Source organism: Diplotaxodon limnothrissa, linkage group LG16 (genome assembly GCF_057381915.1).
Source record: "Diplotaxodon limnothrissa isolate DT_005_m linkage group LG16, D_limnothrissa_male_GT1.1, whole genome shotgun sequence".
In the NCBI taxonomy this organism is placed as follows: domain Eukaryota; kingdom Metazoa; phylum Chordata; class Actinopteri; order Cichliformes; family Cichlidae; genus Diplotaxodon; species Diplotaxodon limnothrissa.
The window spans coordinates 24957282-24981324 of NC_140611.1; the positions used below are offsets into that span (position 1 = coordinate 24957282).

Below are 24043 nucleotides of genomic sequence, written 5' to 3' on the forward strand. Positions count from 1 at the left end.
TAGTCTAACTCTAGGGTGACAAATGTGCTTTAAAAAAAACAACAACAACAACAACTTTAAAATATAACAAATAATTAGAGCAGGAACCAATTATTCACATTCAATTATCATTACACACACACACACACACCTCAAACACGCACATTTTATTTATTCCATCAACTCTACGGTACTTTAAGGGAGAATTTAAAAAGGCTTTGGGGTAATCCAGTGGATGGGACCTCTTCACACTACATTACACTACAGTCCTAATTGGAAGTCTGTATATACAAAGAAAATAAAAAGCTATTAGGAGAGTCCAAGTTCTAACTTTTCTAACAAGGCTATAGAGTGCCTAGATGTAAAATAGTTGGTGAGATGGAATAAAACTGGCTGTAATATAGCAAATATCCAGTAATTTCACACTGGCTCTAATATCACATCCACAAATGATGCCTGTAGTCAGTCAGGAACATTACTCTCAAGACTGTTATTAACTCTTCTCGACTTTATTAACCTAGTTTATTAATTGGTACCACCTAGACGGACCTCATCTAAGTTTATGATTTTATGTACAAAAGGGGAGCCACACTAGGTCTCCAGTCATATGACAGCTGACATTTTTGTCAGTTACACGTCAGGGCAAATAGTTTTATTTATCTAAATGGAAGGCAGATAATAAGTAAAATGGCTAGCCGAAGAAAACCCTCCCTGTTCTAGGTAAAGCATCAGATTTGTCCTTTACTTTTTACGCTACCCTGGAGTTATGGAAAACCAGGGATGTAGCTGGAACCACTTTGTTATTCCGGTAACTGTACAGCAAATGGAGGCAAAAACAAAACAACATCGTTATCTGCTGCCGGAGGAAGTTTATGAGCAGGTGTGAAATAGCAGCCGTGTGGTTCCCTGATAGAAGAATGAAGACTGAAGGAGGAGGAGGAGAAGCAGAGGAATTTGGGGGGGGGGGGGGGGGGGGGGGGGGAGAATCAGTAGAACAGACTGGATCTGCGGAGCTGCCTTAGCTCACTCGCTGCCAAGAAAACAATCCAGCCGGTGCTCATTAGCAGCTGGAGTTTCATTACCACAACAGTGGAGCCCGTTTAATGAACCCTCAATGAGAACATGCATCCTGCTTCCCCATTTGAGTTCAGGAGTACAAGGTGACGTGCCCCCCTGAAGCAAGTTGAGTGGTCTTATTGCACATTCCAGAGTTAGAATCTGCTGCAGGCGCAGATGGAGCGTCCAGCGAGACATTACATGAGATCAAGACTATAGATAACAGCGTATCTGGGGTGGGAGACGGCATAGAGGTAGTAATCATAGTGTGACTGGCATCTCAGCTGGACACCATACGCCAGCTGTTATTAATGTTGCTGCAATGGCAGATACAGATGGCATTTCATTAACTATTAGACCAACAGAGCTGAAGCTTCCTCACATGGCGATTCAGCCCCTTGGGCCAAAGAGATTGTGCTGTAAAGATCCTGCAGAGATGAGCAGACCACCCTAATCAAGCTTTACGATTTAGCGCAGGAAAAATAAAAAATAAAAATACGGTGAAAAGGTGATTTTAATCAAAAAGCTAAAGAGTGAATGAACAATTAACATGATTGGCTACAGAAACGCGCAAAACTATCACTCTGTGCCAGCCAAAACAAAAATCACATCGCATTAATTTCTGCTGCCTCAAAGTTACTATTCTCCTGAAGAGCAAATTATGAACAATGACAGGCTGAATATCATTATGAACTGGGAACAATTGGCCATGATTATACAATTTCACGAGCGTATTCATAATTGATTAAATTTAGCCACTGCATAAGCTGGGATTTATTGGTTTAGTAATAATAGAGTGCAAAGAGCACCACAAAGGGTGACACAGCCTCCAGAAAGTGTTAACAAATGAGTAACACACACAGTGCAGATGAAACGAGACTAAGATTACTACTGTTTTATTTTAAAATGGAGCAAACTTAATATTATAACCAGATGGTTTAGGAGGTGCAAATTCACATAATTCTTAGCCAAATAAGCCTGACCATTGTTTTAACACTGACAAGATAATAAATACATGAACAAACAGGTGTTAAGTGTTCGGACACTGGTCTTACTGGAGTTGTAAAATGAGGGATTTGAAGAGAGACATAATTGTAGGAGAGGACAGGACCTGCGGTTCAGTCTTGACTGACTGAGACAGAGACGGGACTCCGAGAGCACAGCTGAAACAATTCTGTCAACCAGACTGTTGGCTGCCTGTTGCAAACACACTCAAGCATGCAAACACACACATACATAAACAAAGACAAAGGCAACTGCGGACACTCGGGCAAAATAAAAATACCCTCTGCAGTTACACGCAGGCACAGGAAACATAACCCTTTCTCAAAGACAGTGCCATGCGAGATGACTCCTGAGTAGGTCAAAAGCATGTTTCCTTTCTTAGCCTGCAGCCCATCCTGCTCAGCCACAATGCAGAGCATGAAAAATGACAACGCTTTGAGCCCGACCCAAAAGACGAACAAGTGAAGTAACCATGCAACACAGGGACAAAACTCACGCTGCATTAAAAACTGTCAAAAGAAAATTACATTCAACTTTTTTGAAAATCAGCCTCAGCAGCACTAAAGACTTGTCTCTGTCTACAGATGTGGACGTGGTTCTGGACACTCAGGACAGGCGTCCTTCAGTAAAAGCCCCTCTTCAGAGCTCCCACTTTATTTGTGCTGTAAATGACACACAGTCTTCATCCTGCAAAACTCCATTATTCCAGCAGTCTCTCAACAATGTGATGCTGACCTTGTTATTAAAGCAATGAAGTTGTCTCATGCTGCTTCAACAGTTTACTCTGTCTGAAGTAGAGGACAACACAAGCTGAAAGATGCTCTGTTTTAAAAAAAAAAAAAAAAAAAAAAAAAAGCAATAGTGGGTAATGTCCTTGTCACATGTGACCCATGGTGCATATGCATGATTCTGTCCACATGGGAGAAAGTATTCAAAAGACTGTAAGTGAGCCTCACTCTGCTGCATCTGGGCTATCAGAATTAGCCACCATTAGTGCCTGATTATGCACGATTAGGTGATGAGCTGTTATATTCTTATAATTTCTCAGCTATAACATTTTTTAACCTGCCAACTACGGCTGCGAGAAGAACCCGATGGAAAGTTTCTTCTTTCCTATCAGCTGATTGTCTGCAGTATTTACTGAATAATTGTGCGCAGAACAAATAAAGGGAAGAAGTAAGTAGATGTCTGACCTTAAAACGGACTGGTTATTTCTTCAGCTGAAAAACATGTATATATAAAAAAAAAAAAAAAATCACTCTCAGAGAACAGAATAAGACAGAAATGCCTTAAATGCCTGGGAGCTTTTATACCAACAGTTGTATGTGGTGCAATAAAAATAAACTACATACGACTGGGCAGTGTCCTAGAAGCAGTCATTTCTAATTTGTCAGAAACTGACCAGATCTCTATCATCTCTATCACTGGGAACAGACCCAAAAAATAACATAATGCAAAATTTAGTTAAATTATCGGATAGTTGTAACTCATTTCTTGCAGTAAAATGATTCTATACATGTATATCTAGTAGCAAAAAGATAGTTTGGAGGCCTGCACATGTACATCTGCCACATGCATGAGATAACAGCTTCAGTACAGAAAGCCCTATCACAGTTTTTCATCTGTTATTGCATCACAGATGTTTTTTTAATGGTTAAAATGTGTATTTTTGTCATTAATATGCATTTCAATTAAATTAAAATCAAAACCGGGTCCTAAAAACAACAAACTCTTGAAAGTCTTCAACCCATTATTCAGTACTTGTATTGAGTATATTATCTGTGCTGCAGAAAACAACTACATTTTTTTAATGTTAATGGGCTTATTCCCTAAGTGTCAAATGCTTACCAGGGTGTATATAATATACAGACAACTTAAAAAAAAAATAAGGCTTTAAAAAGTTCAGCATATTTCTGATTCGTTTTAAGACAGCAGAGCAATATCAGTTTTACAACTACGCAAATGAATCCCAATAAGCCAATAAACAAAATGTCCAACTTCCTTATCTAATCCTAGCATTATGCTATAGTTTCACTCCACAAGCATCACATCCACTTCTGAGAGAACTCTATTACGAGATATTACAAACACATTAAAGCTCAGCATCTGGAATGAGGGGCAACCTCTGGAGCTGAAAAGCTGTGGAAGAGAAAGAAAGTGTAGTTCCTCTAGCACTGCTTCAAATGAGAGTCAATTCCTATAGACCCCATTTCTTTACACCAGTTTTGTCCTCTGTGGATGACTTTGATAAGTTCAAGAACTGCAAGAACACATCCATCTTTAATACTGTTTATGGTTTGGAAGCATCAAAAGGTTCATCTCGTCTCATCGATGTGCCGAAAGGATGTACTTTGAGTCTCTGGTGCCCGCTTCTGGCATTCATACCTTCCTCAGCTCTTCTTGCCCCTGCCACTAACAGGAACACCCAATCTAATCTGATGCTGCCACCTTCATGCTTAACCACACGGAAGGTATTTGTCTGCTGATGAACAGTGCCCGATGGGGTGTTGATTGTGGATTATGTTCGGCAGGCAGTGCTCAGAGTTCTCCGTAACGATTTCAGTGTCTGTTTTGTCAGACAGGAGAATCTTTCTCCTCGTGCTCTCAGAGTCTTTTAAATGCCATTTGACAAGCTCCAAATAGGCTGTCATGCCTTTGCTCAAAGTGCAGCTGCTCTACAATAAAGGCCTGATTGATGAACTGCGGCTAAGACGGTCATCCTTTCCCCCCTCGATCTCTGCAGAGGACTGCTGAAGCTCTGTGGGTTTTGCCAAATGACCTGAAGAAGACCCTTCACGCTCAGTGTCCAAGACTGGTGGGAGAGCCCGTTCAAGGAAGCATCCAGATGGCGCCAAACTTCGTCCTTTTTAAAACATATTGAGATTCACTGCGCTCCTGGAAACATGCAGATCTCTGGAAGAAGTTTTCTCACAGTGGTCCACAGACATACTTAGACTTTATTAAAGGTTTTTGTTCTTGCATGAACTGAAGTGTGGGGTGTTCATATACACATGTGCACCTTTAAGCTGTGGCCAGGAAATCTACAGCCAAGATCTAAACACACTTATGAATAACTGAAGATAAAAGGAAGGACATGACCATAATTTTGACAATCACAACAAAGGGCCTTAATGCTTTTACGAAAAATCGATTTTACTGTTTAATTTTTTAAGTTACTGAATGGTTATTAAGAAGAAAAAGGCCAACTTCCACATCTACAACATAAAGTGTGCTAAAATAAATGCCATATTATTCTCCCATGAAACTGAAGACGAGTCCATACTAAACACACAAGTCCTTTCTGTGATCTGAAGTAGTTTAACATCACCTCCCCTTGAGCATTTTTTTTTCACTGCATCATTAAGCAATGAAGAGGGAAGAGGGTAAGATTAGATAAGGAGGCGTGGGGAATAGTGGAAAGGTGTTGAGAAAAGAAATAGGGTGTTGATTTTGGAACGGCATTTGCATTTGTGCTCAAAAACATTGGTTTAGGACTTATCCAGTAATATATTTCTGCTCAGTCACACAAGCAAGGACTCTCTTTTGTAATTAGTAAATAAAAGTAACGGTACGGAAACTGACGAGGTCATATTTATTTACTGTCTGCTATCTGCTGGTAGCCTACTCTGAGCTCTATGTTAGTTGAACGTCAGACACACCCTCGTGCCTTAGTATGCGACAGTCAGCTGTGCCGAGTTACTAAATTCTATGTACGTTATGTGAGCCATGCATAACAATAGAGCGCTCTTTGTGCATTGCCTTTTGCTAAAGATTACACATCTTACATCTCCACTTAAGCCAATGGGAGGAATTTGAGCCCAGTCTTCTCTACTGGAAATCTAAACTGAGCACTTAGGGGAACATTACCCCTAAACACAAACACAACGCCCAACAAAAGTGAGAATAGGCAGTAATAACGCTGAAAGCACATCTCACAAACATGTGGAAGCACAAGAATTTTCATGTATAGTTCCTGAGAAATGAAAGCCCCTGTCCCCATTATACCCCGAAATCCGCAAATCCAGCGCTTTGCTCAGACAATATGTCCCCACAAACTGGAAAACTGACTCCTCTGTAATCTAAACACACAGTTTAGAATAAACACGGCACTACCGAGTGTTTGCACGGGGCTCACATGTACTGTGTACTTAAACTGAGTCATCAGTAACTGATGCTACCCTTAAATAACAAAGCCCTGCTCTTAAAAGCCACTGACAACAATGAGGACCCCAGGCAATGACATGCATAATTTTCTCTTACGGCAGTTTTTAAGTGCACTTTTCCCCTCAACCCCAGCAAAAACAGCCATTTAGAAAATTTGCAAAAGTAAAACTCACCATTGTGGGACGACTCCTTGTTATCGGTCGCTTTCCTCCGAGCTGACACGATGGCATCAGAAGGCACGCGAGGGCTCTCTACATATTTGGGCTTCCTAACTGGACCTGCCAGCACGAACAGAAGATACAGGGAGAATGAGAGAGTGAGAGAGCGCGTGCATCCGACAGAGAGAGAGAGAGAGAGAGAGGGAAAGAAATGCAGAAGAGACCGAGGGAAAACAGAGAGAGAGTTCTCACAGGATTAATATGTTCCAGATGGCACTGGAGATGAGAGGTAGTGGTGTCTTAGTTGGACAGGCTTAGCTGCACTCCGTAGCTTACATAAAACTCACTCACACACTCTCAGACAGCTCCCTGCGTTGATAGCAGCTCTGGTCTGTCTGACAACTCAGAATGCTGTCTGCATTGCTGGAGACTCTCGGTAAAAAAGCGGCTAGCTGGCTCTGGGAATGTAAACTACAGCAGGAAACCACAACAATTAGCCTCTAAGTGAACTAAAGATCCTTGCTCAAGCGCACACGTGCATTGTTGGAAATGCAAGAGAAGAAAATTGCCAAACAGACAAAGCATCCCCCCCCATTATTTTATCTGAAAGTGTGTCCTTCTATTGTGGCAACAATAGTTGCATCTTTTGGTTAGATTGACCGCAAAGTGTCCAACTCTGATGATGTATCTGGGACAATGGAACAGCCCTTAGAGGAACGTCATTGTGAGCACAAGGCGATGACTTTGGCTAGCTGCACTGTTCCCTGCACTCACACCATGACAGTACTCTGACCCCATTTCCCATAAAAGGTAAGACAATGTGTGAAATGCAAAGAACTAAATTATTAGAATATTTAATGTAACAATTTTAAATGTTGCACACCACTGGCATACCCATCCTCATAGATGCGCAGCTGCTTGTGCAACATTTATACTTTTGCACAAAAAAAAAAAAAAACGATATCCAGTAAAAGCTGCCGTTTAACCAGCCCTGCTGGGAATAAACATGCAGTTTGGTGGAGCAGCACTGCAGCAAAGGCCTACTGATCTTTCCTAAAAGTGCCAGTTCACTGGTTAAAACACATTTTTAAGTTCTCTACTTGGAACTCACATTTTACCGAGACTTAAGAGCAGATCAAAAATGTAACCACAAAAAAAAAAAAAAAAAAAAAAAAAAAAAAAAAAAAAAATCTGAAAACAGGAGGTGACTGTGTTATTTAGATCTGTAAATCCATAAAACAGCATGCCCCGACTCTTTGCAACTACTTTGGCCTTGACCTCCTGCAAGTAAAACCTCCTCCTCCTCCAGGCTCTTATCAGATAACTGTATGTGTAACCCCAGTCATAACATAGAGAACAGACAGGAGATCAGAGACTGCGATTTCCACATTACCACATTCAGTCACTCCCAACCCCAAACAATTCCTGTGAATCAAATGGAGCAATTTATAAAACCGCTTCTGCTTGATGCACAGTGCCATCTATGGATATGCAACTTGAAATGCATAGTGGAAAAATGGTGGCTTTTGATACCTCGCATGAGCTTCTGTATGTACAATCTGGGTGTTCTCGTCTGTCACTAGAAGAACTCAAAGTAAAAGCCCAAAACCAAATGGAGCGTCCATTCAGAGAAGCTGCGCAGAAGCTGTCCCATGTAGCAAAGAAACTGTTTTAAAGGTGATGATGATTTTTCTTTTAAAAGCACTATAATCTAAGGATTGGCATTCAAACGCAATGGGATGTTACAGATTTGTGCAGACAGATGGGTTAAAGCCTGAAGGGACTGGGTTAGTGAAGCATTTACAAAAGCGATCAAAGTCACCCTGTTATTTGGGAGACACAGCCAAAGAGTATCCTGAAAACCTCCATTCATCTGCAGATGGTCAGGCACAACCTATTACCCGGGAGTCACATGGCTCCAATTAAAACGGGACTACAGGGACGGAGAGCGTTGTATGCGAGACACACACTTAGTTCAGGTAAATAACTTGGATGAAAAGTGAACTGGCTAATATGTTCCACTGACTGTATTTCATATAAAACAACAAGGGGCATAGTTTGAGTAATCTAAACCATATGTTCAAGTTCAGATTCAGTTTACAAAGAGGAGCACAGGATCCACACGAGAAATGACAAACATGTGGCTGCCCATCATGGATAATTTTAGGCCACATCTAAGGGCTGATAATGCAGAGAAATGGTAAAAGGTCTTCCGGCATGACTCACATTTTTGAGCATCAGACAAGGCACAGAAGAATTTCCTCTCGGTTCAAAATCTCATCTCAAGATTTAACAGGTTTCCATTAACGCTCCGCACTGATAAAGAAGCAATTGCCATTTATAACAGGCGTGAGAAGGTCACAGAAATTGAGCCCTTTGATATATGACCTCATGAAGGACAACAAGAGAAAGGCAAAAATGAGTTGCACTCTGACTTGCATCAATTTCAAAGGGTATATGATTAATCACAAATGTAAATGTATTAATTGTAAAAAGAAACTGACAGGAAATCATAACAAGGGAGGATGTGATGATTTTTTCCAGGGAGCGATATCGCCGAGCTATCAACTACGCTATATCTCCACATCACATCTCAGAGCTAGACACAACAAATCCAGAACACCTCATGAACCCTGGACAAAAGGAAGCCATCTCATTCCGATGCCCTCGGAAAACAGCAGGGAAAACCAGCAGACTGGTGCAAAAGGAGGCTGCAACTAAGGGAGAGAAAAAAGAAACTGGAGTGGTGTGGAAAGTAGCATGTGGCCAACAGCACCCAAATATAACTATGTATAAAACAGAAGCAGGATGACAACATTTGACCTTCATTCCTTTCAAATCTTGTTAAAAGTGCTTTTTCTTTGCATCTCGGTTGATTATTATGACATTGACACAAAGGCATTCCTGCTTAAAACCATGATAGTCCTACACATTACAAAAATAAATAAATAAATCTGATCCATTAGGATATGGACTACACAAGACCTCTGAGGGTACCTGGTAATATCTCACACTAATACTTTCTTTGACTCCATGAAGTTACAGGTGATTCAGTCTACAACCAGTGAACAAAGCTCTTAACAACAAGAACCTCCACAACAGGTTCATCTGCACAATAAGACACATACTTCTATTAACTGTTTTTAAAACTGTGTATCCAAGTACAAAGTACGTGGTTATTGAGGTATTTGCATCTTACAAAAGCCTTATTTGATTAGAAGAAGAGAACGAGCTTGCCTGCGTCTCCTTTTGATGAATGTGAGCCCACGCACATGAACAGTCCTTTTTTAAAACTTCTATAAAACTAGCACAGAAACTAAGGAAATTTGTTTCTGGCCAATAAATGTTATACCGTTGGCCTTTTTATTTCGCCTCAATGGTGCCACATTTGTAAAGAAAATGACTTTGTGGGTTGAGCAGCATAGTTGAGTTTGTGCTAATGAAAAACTTGCTAAATCTTCTCTGTCAGTGCCAAACATCTCATTCTGCTGTTGGTGCCATTTATTTGTTTGGATGATTGAAGTCTGAAAAAAATAATCTGAAGAATACATTTAACAATTTATTCATTGAACAAATACGACCACACTGACCACATTTCCCTACTTCAAGCTTATTTGTTGACTGGCAAACATGTTATGTCGGTTTAATTTGCTATATTAGATAAATTGCCAGGCCAGGTTTAGCTCACCCTCAACAGGGGCGTAATTTCCAGGGGGGGTTCAGTTCGAACTGAAGAAGCTTCCTGAAGAAGCTTCTCGGATGAGAGGTGAAACGTTTTCAAGCAACTTAAAGAAGACCAGACGCCTTTCTTTCCAAGCTCCTTAGACTACGATGACCTGGATGACTGAGAACCTTCACAGACATAAATGAATGTTAAACAAGCAGGGAAAAGCAAGTATACAGACTGCAGTCTGTGAGTGCAGAGCACCCACTGGTTGGTATTCACTATCAGACACAGGAATCCATAACCAGCAAGCTATCAGTCAGCAGGCGCATGCACACATTTATACACATACCAGCCTGTCAAATACCTATCACCAACAACTTACAATGTCCAGTCAACACCACTGAAAGGGAGGATTGTTCATAGCTAGGAAGTGATCAAGAAGCTTTCCCAGCATTCTTCAAGATGGACTCTGACTTCTTCACATTTCAACTTCTCAATGAGACAGTGTGTCTTCTTTGTGCAGCCGAGGAGAATGAACTCAGTCCCACAACGTTCGTCTTTATGCTCCAAATGTGACGACGAGCTCAACTCAAAAGCGAAAACGAATATATGCTGGCAAGATGATGCTAGATGGTATTCTGAATTCTGCATGTTTACTCCATGTCTAATGCACCCAGTCTTTTATAATATAGTCTTTTTAATATTCGTACCAAAATCTCAACCAACAAAGCTGTTAGAGTATTAGAAGCATTTTGCTTTAGGAACTGAAATCACAAACTTGTGATTCCTTTTTCTTTTAGCAGTCAGAAATATTAGTCCTCTCTGGTTAATATGATTTTTGTATTGTACTACACAACTGCATGTTTAATCATCACCACTCTCAGATATCCTGTTTCACAAAGTGATTTTAAATATGCATTAACTGGAATTTATGCCTCTGTGCTAAATCTACACCACAAACTAGAGCCTAACTGATATACTGGCCGATATTAGTCGAATTTATGTCGGACTATGTCAAATTTTTAAATTTTATTTTATTTTTTTAAAGAATCGATATTCATCTTAACAGCGTCGTAATCAATTCATCAGTGCGGCATGCAACAACTGGTTGTTGTGCCATTTAGTGCCATCAGTTCTTCCTTTGCATGTCCATCTACTTTTATCTGTTAAGAGTGGATCGACTTGAACAGACACTCTACTGCCAACTAGTGTTCTGGAGCCATATCTGTAGTGGAACAGTGGCATAAAAGGCAATCTATTATAATACACGACGACATCTTGCACACATCTCAGCACTACTGAGCAGCAGAGGAAGCTATGACAGTTTATCCAGCACTGGTTTCTGGGGCAGTAGGTGAGTTGAGATTTCACTGCAGATGAAAGAAAGAGGAGACCGCATGTGATAAGAAGCTAAACCTGTGGTGTAGTCAAGTGCAGTCAGGTGGAGGACTGGATAGCGCTTCTCATAGCGTGCTCATCAGAAGAACATTTCAAAGGATCCCTGTAGCCTCACAAGGTCTTTTACAGCTCAGCTCTCGGAAAGGCATCAATATTCCCCCAGGGCTGTCTGGTAACTGTCAAAACCCCAGAGTTGACTTCAGGAGAGCTCACCTCAAAAGGGCTACAGCTGGCTTTGAAGAGAGTTTCTACCCTCTTGACAGAAGACTGATATATCAAACCTGTACTCGCCTTCATGTTTCCTTTAATATTATTTGTGTTAAGCTGAAAATAATGTGAAAACTGTTTCAAAATAATCCACAGCTGTATAACTGCAAACAACAGCCTTCTGTTAGACAAGGTGGTTTTAGCTAAACCAGAAACAACTTGAACATCTTGTTAATGACTGCTTCCTATCAATGAGGCTTTGCGAAAACGTGCAAATCTATGTAGACATCCTGAAGTGTTTTACAAAATTACCATTACCTAATGTCTGCGGTATTTGAGATCTTTCTGGAAAAGACGTTAAAGATAATCTTCAGAACATTTTTATGTGGCCTGTAGAGCTATTATCGCTTACAGCCAGAGCTAAAGTTATGGGACCAACCAAAACAGGAACAAAAAATACACACTGCACAATGACTCAAACGGTTAGCCACCACTCAGAGACAGCAGCCTGGATGCTGTTGATGCACAGCTACTGCCACAAAATAGAAATAAAGAGGAGATAAGCAACAACGAGGCCAAGGGATCAGACCACTAGCAATGAAGTCATCAGTTTACACAAACACACACCCACCTACACACACACACGCAACATGACGAGGTCTGGCAAGCCAAAAGCTACTGTTCCTCAGTAGAGAAAGAGAAAACAAAGGAGTCTAAGCAGGAATGGTATCAGCAAGGTGACCTTCGCACATGGATGTTAGAAAATAACGAGTCTCCAAGCTTTTCTAGGTAGAGAGATTATGCCAAATACATGTCATACTCTCTGGCGGTGATTTGCAGGCCTGCTCAGCTAATCAATAAATTAATCATCCCTTAAGCCCCCAAAAGGCAACGTTCCATCAGAACAGTTAACCTATTTTGATACACGCGAGAGCCTACCAGAGAACAATCCCCATGGGACCACAGTGCATATTTGGCAATTAAAATGATCCACTGCCCATAAAAGCAATACAATAATGCGAATAGCTGTTTTATGAGCCAGTGCAGGCTGACAAAGAGGTAAAGCATGGATCTACCTACAGGAAGGTCACACAGCTACCGCACGTACAACAAGAGCGTCCATATCAACTCAGCCTCAATCATTCCTCAGCCTCTCAGTGGAAATCATGGGGACCAAAATATTTCAGCCGCTATTTATGATTTTTCAAACACTTCCTGTGACCAACACTGAGATGCTGCAAGCTGCTGCATATGCAACAAGGGTGCAGGGGTTTCCCCCGTAACTCAATCAGCAGCCCATTAGGATTTTTAATCCAAAAATGGGACAATAACCTTCTATAACCAGAGGAGGTCACTGTGGAGATACCCAGGAGAATGTCACGAGGTGGGGCACAAAGAATTTATAACTACTAAAACAAAAACAAACAAAAAACTCCCCCGAAAACCCAAGAACAAAATTGAACCCAATTTTCTATCTCAACCAGCATGTTAAAAAAATAAAACTGAAAAGAAGACAGTCGTGTAGCACAAGAGGGATACAGGCAAGACAGGTACATTCAAAAGAGCGTAATCACCTCACGGGCCTGCGAGTGGCTCTTTAAACACACAGTAAAGTCTAGGTGCTGTACAACACATGTCAGAGCGCTGTGTTTCATGGCTAAGCTCTGGGCTTAGCTGATCAAAGCCGTGCCACTCAACGCCACCAGACTTTGCGGCTCAGGCATCCGTCACACTCCTAATTAACTCAATGTTTCTCTGTTGTCCCCTGTGAAGTTTTCATGAAAAGAACAACCACTTAGCTGGGGCCTTCCAAACTGCAGTAGATTATCCAATGTGTCAGGAAATGAAGGCCAGCCACAAAATGCTTTCTGAATCTGTGAAACCACTTCCCCTGCCCGTGCAGCGCTGATGTGCAGCACGGGAGGGAGACCAAACAGATGTGCGAAAAAATGCACTTAAGGATTTACTGCATGTATAAATGAATGCGGTGTACCTGAACTAGCTGACAGGAGTAGTTTCACACCACTAAAAAAAAAAAAAAAAAAAAAACATTAAAAATTAATCAACTGCTTTTCTCCACTATTGGCAAGTTATTGTTTTGTAGAGAAATGTCTCTCAGAGGAAAGCAGAAGATCTTTGATGGAGCATATTAAGCAACTAAGCCTTGCTATCAGACACACCATGTATGTATCAATAAAATTAGATATACTGGCCCTTTTCAGTCTTCTAATAGGTAACATCACTGGATTAATCAATCAGTTAAATGGCAGCGTTGTGTATTCAGATATAGGTCATACATATGGGAAATATTCCTCGTGACCTCAATCAAACAATCCCACAGTGATAGAAAAAGGAAGAATAAATGGGGACATTTTGCATCAAGTCAACTATGTAAAGGGACCTAATATAACAGGTCGGGCTTTATTATATTTAACATGGCACTTATATGTTGATAGCCATTTAAAGCTCTTTTATGTAGTTATAGGAACATGTCCTTATGCCCTTTTAGTAAATCGATCAGAAAACATGAAACTGCAATTTTTTAAAAGGGGAGATCAAATGTGTTGGCTCACCTGTCTGAAGCAACATTGTTTTCTATTACATCTAATCAATCTCGTCTCTACACACTGAATAATCCATGTTATATGAAATCACTACCGTTGTGCCACATGAATAAAAGCAACTCTCTCTGTTTAGAGAAGCTTCGTGGATTGTTTCTATTACTTTCTGATGAGGAAAAAATGAATATCTAGCTTCAAAACGAAGATTATAGCCATTACAAGCCGATCTATGACATGTGAACTATCAAAGTTTGTATATAATAAGCAGTTTATTCTGTAAGAGATGTTAAGCTGCAGGAAATATTACACACTACAAATGAAGTTCAACACAGTCAGGCTTTCTTTGCCTTTCTTTGTCAAGCTAGCTTGAAAAAACCTAAACCCCAGTTGGAGATAATAGGGATCACAACGGTGGTTAGCTACTTTTTTCAGTCAAGCCAGGCTTTGTGTTCCAGTGCTTTGCACTCTCATATAAAAATAGGTGTTTCTCAGGTCATGTGATTCTTCCTCTGCTCAAAACGATCCCTATGAGTGTCCCTTACTTAAATGAGAGAAGTTATAACTTGGTGATAAAAATATGTAAATAACACAAAAAATACAACAGTAAAAAGCAACAGTTTTACAGATAAGACAAAAGACTAATGCTACAGAAAATTGTTACTTTTGGGAGTATTAAAATAAGCATTTTGATCCAAGTGAACAATTTTATCACTGAGTGCTGCTGTTTTTTTTTCTAAGGTGACAGCTGTAAATTAGTAATCTCACTTTGCAGTACACCCCTCGCCTTCAAGAAACGTCTGTATATTGTATCTTGTAGTGAACTTGCAGGTCAAGCATACATTTCCAAAACACTGTTCCTTTGTTGTGAAGTGACTGATCTCCACATGTGTTTGCTGGATGAAAACATCCTCTGGCTCTGATTAAACAGGACCAGACGCTTGTAAACTTTATGTTTGTGTCAGAATTTACCAATAATTCATGCTTTGCTGTTACAAACATCTGCATACGGATTACTGTAACTCAGATGAACGCGTGCTAGTTTCAAGAGTGATCCGTACTAAATGAATATACACCTTGATGACTCAACAAAAAGGTAAATTCAGCATCATCGTCACAAAGCTGAAACCCTTCCTGCAGCGTGTTTAATAATTCTCGTCCATGGGTTTTCACAGTTATCTGCGAGGACAGTGGAGGAGAATTAACAGACCCTCCCCCAGCCCTCTCCTGCTGGTGGTCCTCCATAAAATCCTATCTTGTCCCTCCACTTTTTCCCCCTTTTTCATGCCTCAGAGCACCCCAAGAGGGAATATGCTTTTAATGAGTGTCCCCTTTCCCCTGTCCCCTGGGCCATTTTCTCCTTCACAAACCCAGCCTCATAGCTCTCTTCATCCCCTTGTGCTCATTCATTTCAAGCACTCATTGCAAATCCTGAGTCATCCGAGGAAAATGAACACATTTAACTTGAGTGGCAGCTAAACAAACAAAACTCTACTTCGCAGGGCATTTGTGTTTTTTAAACAAGAAAGCACATTTGCAATTGTTTTCAGTTTCCACTGAACATCTGCATAATGCACTGCATCGCGGTCTCAGGATTATTTCAGTACTGGGATTTGGGAGAATTGCAGAAAATGTGCATAACAGTGAAAAATGCTACAGCAAACAGGATTTCCTAAGAAATGCAAAGAAATACGATGCGATCTTCAACCCTTAAAACTGCAGTTATTCAATTATTTTTTTCACAGAGACATTCACAACCTACAAACTTCCTATCACCTCATCTTTACACTAAATAGATCAAAGCTGTAACCACTCTAAACAATGGCTTGATAGCCCACAGATGAGTGCCACATGTGAGTGGGGACCACAATGGCCACTTAAAGGATTTCTCTCCCTTTTGCAAAGTCTCCAAAATACAAAGACTCAGGTTAAAACGAGTTCCGCCACAATTAGGTATTCCTGGCTTTGAAGCTCTCCACAACCGCTGACAAAGATGCCCTCAACGCAATGGACAGAAGAAGCTTTGGAGGATTTAGATCAAATGTAAACACACACCTATTATCAGCCAGCAAAGTGTAAACACACAGTGAAGTCGCAGGAGGCCTCCTCTTCGACACAAGGCGATCAAATACAAGGGTGAAGTGGAAAAAACAACTCTCTGTAAACAGACTGCGCCCACAGAGTAACTGCTGGGATCCAGAGTGGTCCAGCTATCATTACTTTCGATACAGTGTGACTTAGTTTTCCAAGAATGACAAAGCTCACAATTTCTATATTTTGAGATAAATATGTTAAAATCTGTACTAGCACTCCTGGATGGCTGTCAGCAGTTATGCAAAGGAACCTGACGTGTGATCTATTTTAAGTGACTGGATGGGTTTTCAAAAAATAGAAAGACTAAAAATAACCAAAATCACTCAACTTGGGAACATTAAAGGTTACAACAGATCTGAAAAAATATTCATAATATGAAAAATGGCAAGCATCATGCAGTTAACTTTTAGGAAAGAGAATTAGACGGTAGAGGGGGAAAAGCAAGCACTGAATTTAATCAAGCAGTACCTGGTGATCGCTTGTTACTGCGCAAGGGCATCATGTAGGACTGCCGAGGCAGCAGAGGTGAGGAGGGGAGCGACATGGACACTCCCTTGGCAAGGCTTAACCTGAAAACTTCATCCTGTGCATTAGGGAGACCACTGCCAGGCCCCTGGGGCTGGGGGTTTCCTTCAGTCGGGAATCTTCTTTGGACACTATGGCTATGAACGTCACCTGTTGAGGAGAACCACAACCTTGTTACTGCGTTTACAAAGCACGACCACTTCTGCATGCCATGAAACAGAAAGAAGGACTTGATCTAGGCAAAGTCTGATATTTTCATAACCCTTTTCAATATTCGTCAAGCCTAATCAGCACAAATCTTAATCTTGAGTGGGATGGACCAGTGAAACTGCCCTTTTTGTCAGTGTAAAGAGGATTTGCTGCACATTTCACCCCTGATAAACCTTCATATAAGAAAAAGCAGAGCACTTTCAATTGTACCTTTCAGTTTTTCTGCATGACAAAGACTATAGTAAATGGAGGAAATCTGTCAGCACGATTAAACTGTAAACATAAATGTGTAAAATTACCGCTGGCTTGTTGCCCAGACTGCCTGTAACTATTAAACAAAGATTTGGTTAATTAACAGAAAGTGCTCGGTTTTTGTTTTTAAACTTTGGTTTAGTACGCACAGCCATGGGGGACGTCTGTATCAATAAGAAAAGTTGAAAAAGAAATACAGTTAAAAAGCTCAAATTTATGCCTTGCCTTAAGTTTTTCAAAGGGAGGCAGGACTGGACTCTTTGCTGGACCGATTCTGGCCCCTGAGCCTTATGTTTGACACTCCCAACATAGACCCACTGACTTTAGGCTTACCATATTTTCTTACTCTGCTAGTGTCTTTTGGATTTTTGTGTAGGAAAAGATCTGAAGCTTTGAGGGCTACTAAACAACCAATGTATTGCAATATGACTCTGATCGCCGACTATTAGCTGTGTTTACCAACTGGTTTGCTTCATCTTGTCTCACTAATTCACATTTTCTGAGCTTGGGTGGCTTTACTCAGAACCACAGGTTTCTGTGGTTGACCACATGTAGATGTAGTCGTTTTTGTTTTAAACTATACACATAATTAAATTAACGGTCATTAAACAAATCTGGCAAAACCTTGCTCTTAGATCTGAAAAAATGCTGAATCCACTGAATATTCAATATGTCTGAACTTTTGATCTTCTTAAATTCGTCTGATTAAACTATACTGCTTCAATATACCCCCGTTTTACTGCTAAAACATTAAACACCCTTATTTAATTTATTTTGGGCCAGTGAAAAGGTGTCTTGCCATTAGAAAGTACATGTCTCCTGGGTTTTAAAGACTCAACTTTGCAAAATTTTACAAGGACAGCTCAATAAATGTATTTTTTATAGTTCTAGTTATAATTTGCTATTTTAAAAAAGTATCTTAGAATGAAAAAAAAAAAAAACCCTTAGTGTACACTTTAGATTAAAAAATAGACCTTGGGGCTGACACAAATGAAATCATGTACCAAAACCTTCCTGACTCTGAATGCCAAAAATGAAAAACCTCAGAGGAAACCTTGGCAACCTTTCCTGCAGCAGAAAGCAGTTTGGTTCCCACAGGATGGCATTTTTGAATGTCAAAAAGACATACAGCTATCAGGTAAAAAAAAAAAAAAAAAAAATCCTTCAGCTTTTGACAAGAAAAGCAAAAGTCCCTTTTTTAAAATCATGACCACACAATTTTGTGTCTGGGCAATCATTGTACTGTTGTGCAACCTTGTTACACAGGCAAGTACCACAGGTTTGAATAGAAAAATGTTCTGGTCTCTCACTGATATTTTTTGAAATTAAAATATTGAACATGAATGAGGTTTCAAAGACTCAAAAACTGTTAGAAATTACATCAAAGGAATGGAAATGCAATGCCAAAAAAAACGCCTAAAACATGGTCATTAAAAAGCTTTCATGACCAAGTCGGCTGTCAGCCTTTCACTAAATTTTACTGTCACTTGTAAACAGACCAATAACATGCTAATGGATATTTCATAACAACAACAAAAAACCCTCCCTTGGAACTCAAGGAAACCTGAAAGACACATGTAGCATGGATGGGCAAACACTGCGAGACTGAAGTGCACGTCCAAGCTTCCACAACCATCGTGCAGTGTTCCTTCCCGATGAGATCTGCATCCAAGCCAGCACCCTGGAATGTGCTTTACCCAGGAAGCTGAGCAGTGTAGCCCACCCTCGAGCCCTCTCTTTGACAACCACCACATCTGCTAATCAATAGGCACAGCCTCCAGCCTACAAGCAACACTTAAGAGTCATGTCAGTTGAGATATCCCAACAACCTGCAGAGGCTTCGGCATCTCAGGGCTAAAATAATTCACATTTTTTCCCTGGAACTGTAAAACTCAACTATCTCACAGGCCTCTGGCAAGGATACAGAATGCACAAAACATATCAAACAGTCCAAGAAAAATATACGTACAGTTACAGCCTTTTAGAAAATGTGCTGGTTAGAATCCTGATAATTCTCTCTCCACTGACAAACAACATCCCCACTAATAGTAAGTTTTGCTGAACTTGGCCCCAGTTTTCTCTTACAGTCAAGAAATTTCTGGGGTCCATTCAGGTCATAGTAAGGACTGAAGGAGAAATAGCTGTGAAAAAAATGACTGCAGAAATTTGGAGACATTAAGGAAAAGAGTGAAAACTGTTGGTTTTCAGTAAAAGGACATCACCGATAAGTCTCTCACAAGGTTGCTGGAACGACAAACAAGGATGTCTGGTAGAGGTGGGGGGAAAAAAGTCAAAACAGACCTGGATGCCTGAAAAACAAGGTCATATAATATATATTTAAACCAGGGATCATGGGCCTGTTAGAATTTCTCACGACCATGGTACAGATGAGAACATTACGTTAGTGGTGCAAACACAGTTGCGTGTCATTGACCACAGAGTAGAGATAATAGACAATTCACTAACTGTCTGTTGTTTGCAGGTATTTTAGGTATTTTGTGGGAAAAAGCTTGTGACTTCAAGAGTTTCATTTCCAGCTCTTTATCTGTACTGTTATCTTTTTCTCTCTGCAAGACTATAACACTGATGAATTCGGAGCTGGGAAAACAACAAGCCTTTATTATTTTTCATGTTTATTCTGAAAACAAGTGTTGCGTCCCTCGTCTTGCTGAGATCCTTTCATTTTGCCACTCAGCTAATTACAGTGTGTTTGTTGCCCACCACCCAAACCAGCTATGTCAGCTGAGTGTCTCTGACCTAAGACTATAAAACGTTTAAAACTGGAAACTGTTGTTTTTAGGCCGACAGTTGTACTAAATCACAACGGGCACAAACAGGGGAATAAAGGCTAAAGAAAATGACTATATTTCAAGCTGTGGTAACAAAAAAATGAAAAACTCTGCTCTCAAAAGGTTTTAGTGCATTACGCATTTCATTGTAGTTCATCTTTGTTTTAAAATATCCAGCCTTGTCAGACACTTTTTACTTAACCCACAGAGCTTCAGTTAACGTGTCGCAGCCTCGTTCATGTGTTTCTAGCAGCTTCATAAACCAAACCTGACAAGACTGAGACTTCAAGGAGGTAAAACTGGCTTTTTTACTCTTACCAGAGACCATGTGCCTGCACAGGTGGGCCTTCATAGGTGCAAAAGCTAAACTGCTCTCTGATGACTAATATTAAAAACACGATCCTCGTTGAAAATATATGACTGTACATGTTATGCTGCCTCTAATCTTAATCCCTTTAAAACGAAATATCACAATTTAAAATTGATCTCAAAGGTATCAAAGCAGTTCACAGAGGCACAAAAGCACAAACTCACTGGCTGTTTAGTTCAGCTTGCAGATTATTAACACCTGCAGCTGCTGTTTGTGCGCTCAGGGTCTCTCCACAATCCCGTTCAGTGGGGTGTGACGTTTGGCTGTGAGCTTCAACTCTCCATGTGGCTGCCAAGCAACACTCCCAGGGCGTGCACCCAGGGGTCTCCGTCCTAGTCTGTGCATTGTCTGCACCCATAAGACTTTACTGATAGTTTTTCAATTGAAGTAGATTTTGAAAAAATAAACTCACACGTAGGCCTAGATATTTCCTTACCTATCAAAACACAGTAATACTGTGCATCATACACAAAAACTGTTTCCCACAATCTCTACCATGACTTTGCTCAGTACCTCAGTAAGAGTTTGATCCCTAAATGGAAAAAAACAAGTCTTGCTTCAGTGAAAACCAATCCTGCATGGAAAGACCAATCTAGGCACAGCGCCGGCTAATAGCAATGTAATCTATTTTGCAGATTTAAAGTTGCCCACTCATCATTGCCACAAATTAATATGTATGAATTTATCAACCTCAAGATAATACCCAACTAGCAATACAGATCATACGTCAGTACACCGAACGAAATAGTAACTGCCGTTGTGGTGAACCACAGTAATGTCAATTAGCTTCGGTTAAGTTTTCAAGTCTTCAGTAAATTAGTGCTGACTCCTGTCTGTAGCCTGAGGTTTGAAGAAATCACAGAAGACTCAATTGCGAGAGGGGAAACTACTATTAGCAACCCATGTCTCTCTTTGGGGATATGAGTTCCGCTGGTCTGCTGGGCTAATCAGAAACAGGGACCCATTTACTCCACGCCTCTGCCTTACCAGAGGGGACAAAAAGCAGTCTTGTTTTTTAAAGGGCTCCTAAACAAAGAAGAATGCCAGAGACAGGAAGCAGAAAGGCCGCAATGACACCTCTGCATGCCTGCAGACATGGAAAAAAACCTGTGAATGATTCAAAGGTCACCCAGTGAAGGCCAGGACCTGTCGTTACCTTGACCTGAGTGGGACCCACTGCACGCACACTGACAGAGACGCTTTAAAGGGTCCTTAGGGGAGTGTGTTTGTGCATATAACTGTGACTGTGGGTTATGCAAACAGAGATGAGACGATGCAAGGAAGCTAAGTTGATTTCTCCCCAGTGGGGAGCATTTAACACAAACCATATGACAAGCCTTGCATTTCTATTGCTAATCCTACATCAATTAATTACCCCAGTGCGCCTGGGGTTAAGGCACCGACCATGTCCACCACATACATGACCACAGAGCTATCGTTTATTGTCTTTCCTCATAAAAATCTTCAACTTCAACTTGACTGTTAAAGCATAAGATGTGTTTTAAAAAAGCCCCTATGTGAGCAATCAGAAGATTTTAATGTGAAACTACTTTTCATAACATTTGCGTTCTCCTGTGCAGCCAATTGCATAACGTCTAGAAAAGCTTAGGGTTGCAGTGCATGTAATAAAACTTTACTTTTTAAATAATAATGAAAGAACTATCATTTCTGATTCTGCGCTGGTTAATGATAACTGCAGCAGGGCAAGGCACACGCCCGCCCCCATTTAGACGGAAGCACTATTCCAACAAAGTCCGCTCCTGGTTACGCAGTAAAAGCTGCCAGCAGGTCGTGGCCGATACAGATTTCAGCCATAATGCATGTTAAAGAGATTATGACAAAGTTGTAATTTTGGTAGTTGGTTCTGAAAACAAGAAGCGCCACATAAAAGCGTGTCATCCCAGTGCTGGTGGATAAGCAGCAGCGTGTCATGGCGACTGCGCTGCCATCTGAGCGATACCAAGTAACGCAGGAGGACACAAGGACAGAAACTCGCCAGTGCTATTTCAGTTACTTTCCAAAACCCTGGTTGGGGCAAGGCCTGCAATTTCAACCCCTGCTGTGGTTCAAGAAATCAGCCCTTTCTAATTATACCATGCTGGCCCAGGATGATGTAAAAATGATTACAGTCTCTTGCACGTTCTTTCGTCCTCATCAAAGTGAAGGTCCAGAGCCCACGAGGACATGCCCAACCCATAAAAACAGTTCAATATTATTTCAAGATACTGATTTAGATAAATATACATTAGCATACAAATCAATTATTTGACCAGGTCAAACTATGACAACCTTTAATGCTTATTCCAACAAATGTTCCAACTGGCTGACTCGTAAGTTTGCAAGAATGCCATAAAGAAGGAAAAACTATCATTTTCATTAAAACTTCATAAAAGGAAACTCTTAAAACGGAATAAATACTGATATGAGTATGGGTTAAAAGTGCAAAAGTATTTTAATTATGCATGTGGATCATTTAGGCCTTCGTGTTTCTTTCTGATGCAAACTGATTACATTATATAGTCATGCACAAAGGCTAGTATGCAAAGTGATTATCCACACCAAAGTCGTATCACTACAACTTCAAATTAATACTCCCCCCCCCCTCATGTGTCCTATCTCATTTCCACTTCTACCTTTCTGTTTACACTGCTGACTCATTTGTAATTACCTGAAGTGAGTCTGTGTAGTGCATTTCTCCTTTTAAATCTGTGCAAACAAATCGGATCCGTCACTCCTTGTGAGCAAATGCATTTGCCATGTGAAAGACACGGGCCTTTTGCATTGTCCTACAAAGGTATACTGCTTATGTAGCTTATTTGCCTCTACTCTGTACTATCCAGTAGTTCACTTCACTGTTAAACAGGGTAACAAAGTGCTAACACCCTTTCTCTAACACCAAATTAAAAGTATGCCCAAACATATCAGGACAGGACAATGACATTTCCACACCAGTCGCTTCAAATTTTCACAGCAACCTTGTCACCATTCACAGACAATGAACTAGATTAAACCCTAATGAAGGGAGGGATGCATACTGACTCATTGGCTTGTGATACCATGTGATGGCTGACACATTTCTCAGTGAACAGTTCTTATACTATATATGCTACACACAAAAAAACAATTTACCAAAGAAACAGTATTGTCTCTATTAATTTATCAACTTGCCTGCCCCAAAAATCTAAAGTTTAAGGTGCAAACTATGATATAAGTCAATGCAGTATGTTGCGATAACAAGCCACGATACGTTTTTCTCCCCCCTCTGCACACACATACTGTACAAAACTACAAACTCAGTCAAGTATCAGCTTCTCGCCAGTTAATCTTAAGCCCTACACACAAAATGAAGAAAGACTATAATTAATGCAGATTCTTTCAGTCAGCACACAAAGCACGATGACCATGGAACAATCCACCAAAGAAGAGAATTCTTTCGCTAGACTGAGTGCCAATGTGGATTTACTGTGTACTTCCGAGACCAAGGTGACAGTCTCACAAAAGCTGTCATGGTTAACACACAGAAACCCGCAGAGAGGAGAGAGACAGACAGACAATAAAGAATACAGAGTGGGGGGAGGGTCCTCAGTACGAGTCATCTATAGTGACGCAGG

The 24043-nt window shown here is 40.6% G+C and overlaps 1 protein-coding gene across 1 annotated transcript in view; it reads right to left on the reverse strand.

Annotated features, from left to right (window-relative positions):
- LOC146616277 (protein TANC1-like) overlaps positions 1-24043 on the reverse strand; it is a 110936-nt gene that overhangs the window by 61831 nt on the left and 25062 nt on the right. Inside the window, exons 3-4 of the mRNA XM_085374778.1 lie at positions 16755-16961; positions 6378-6482 (exon numbers count right to left, since the gene is read on the reverse strand). Coding sequence (XP_085230904.1) covers positions 6378-6482; positions 16755-16961 — 312 coding nt within the window. The remainder of the gene's footprint in view (positions 1-6377; positions 6483-16754; positions 16962-24043) is intronic.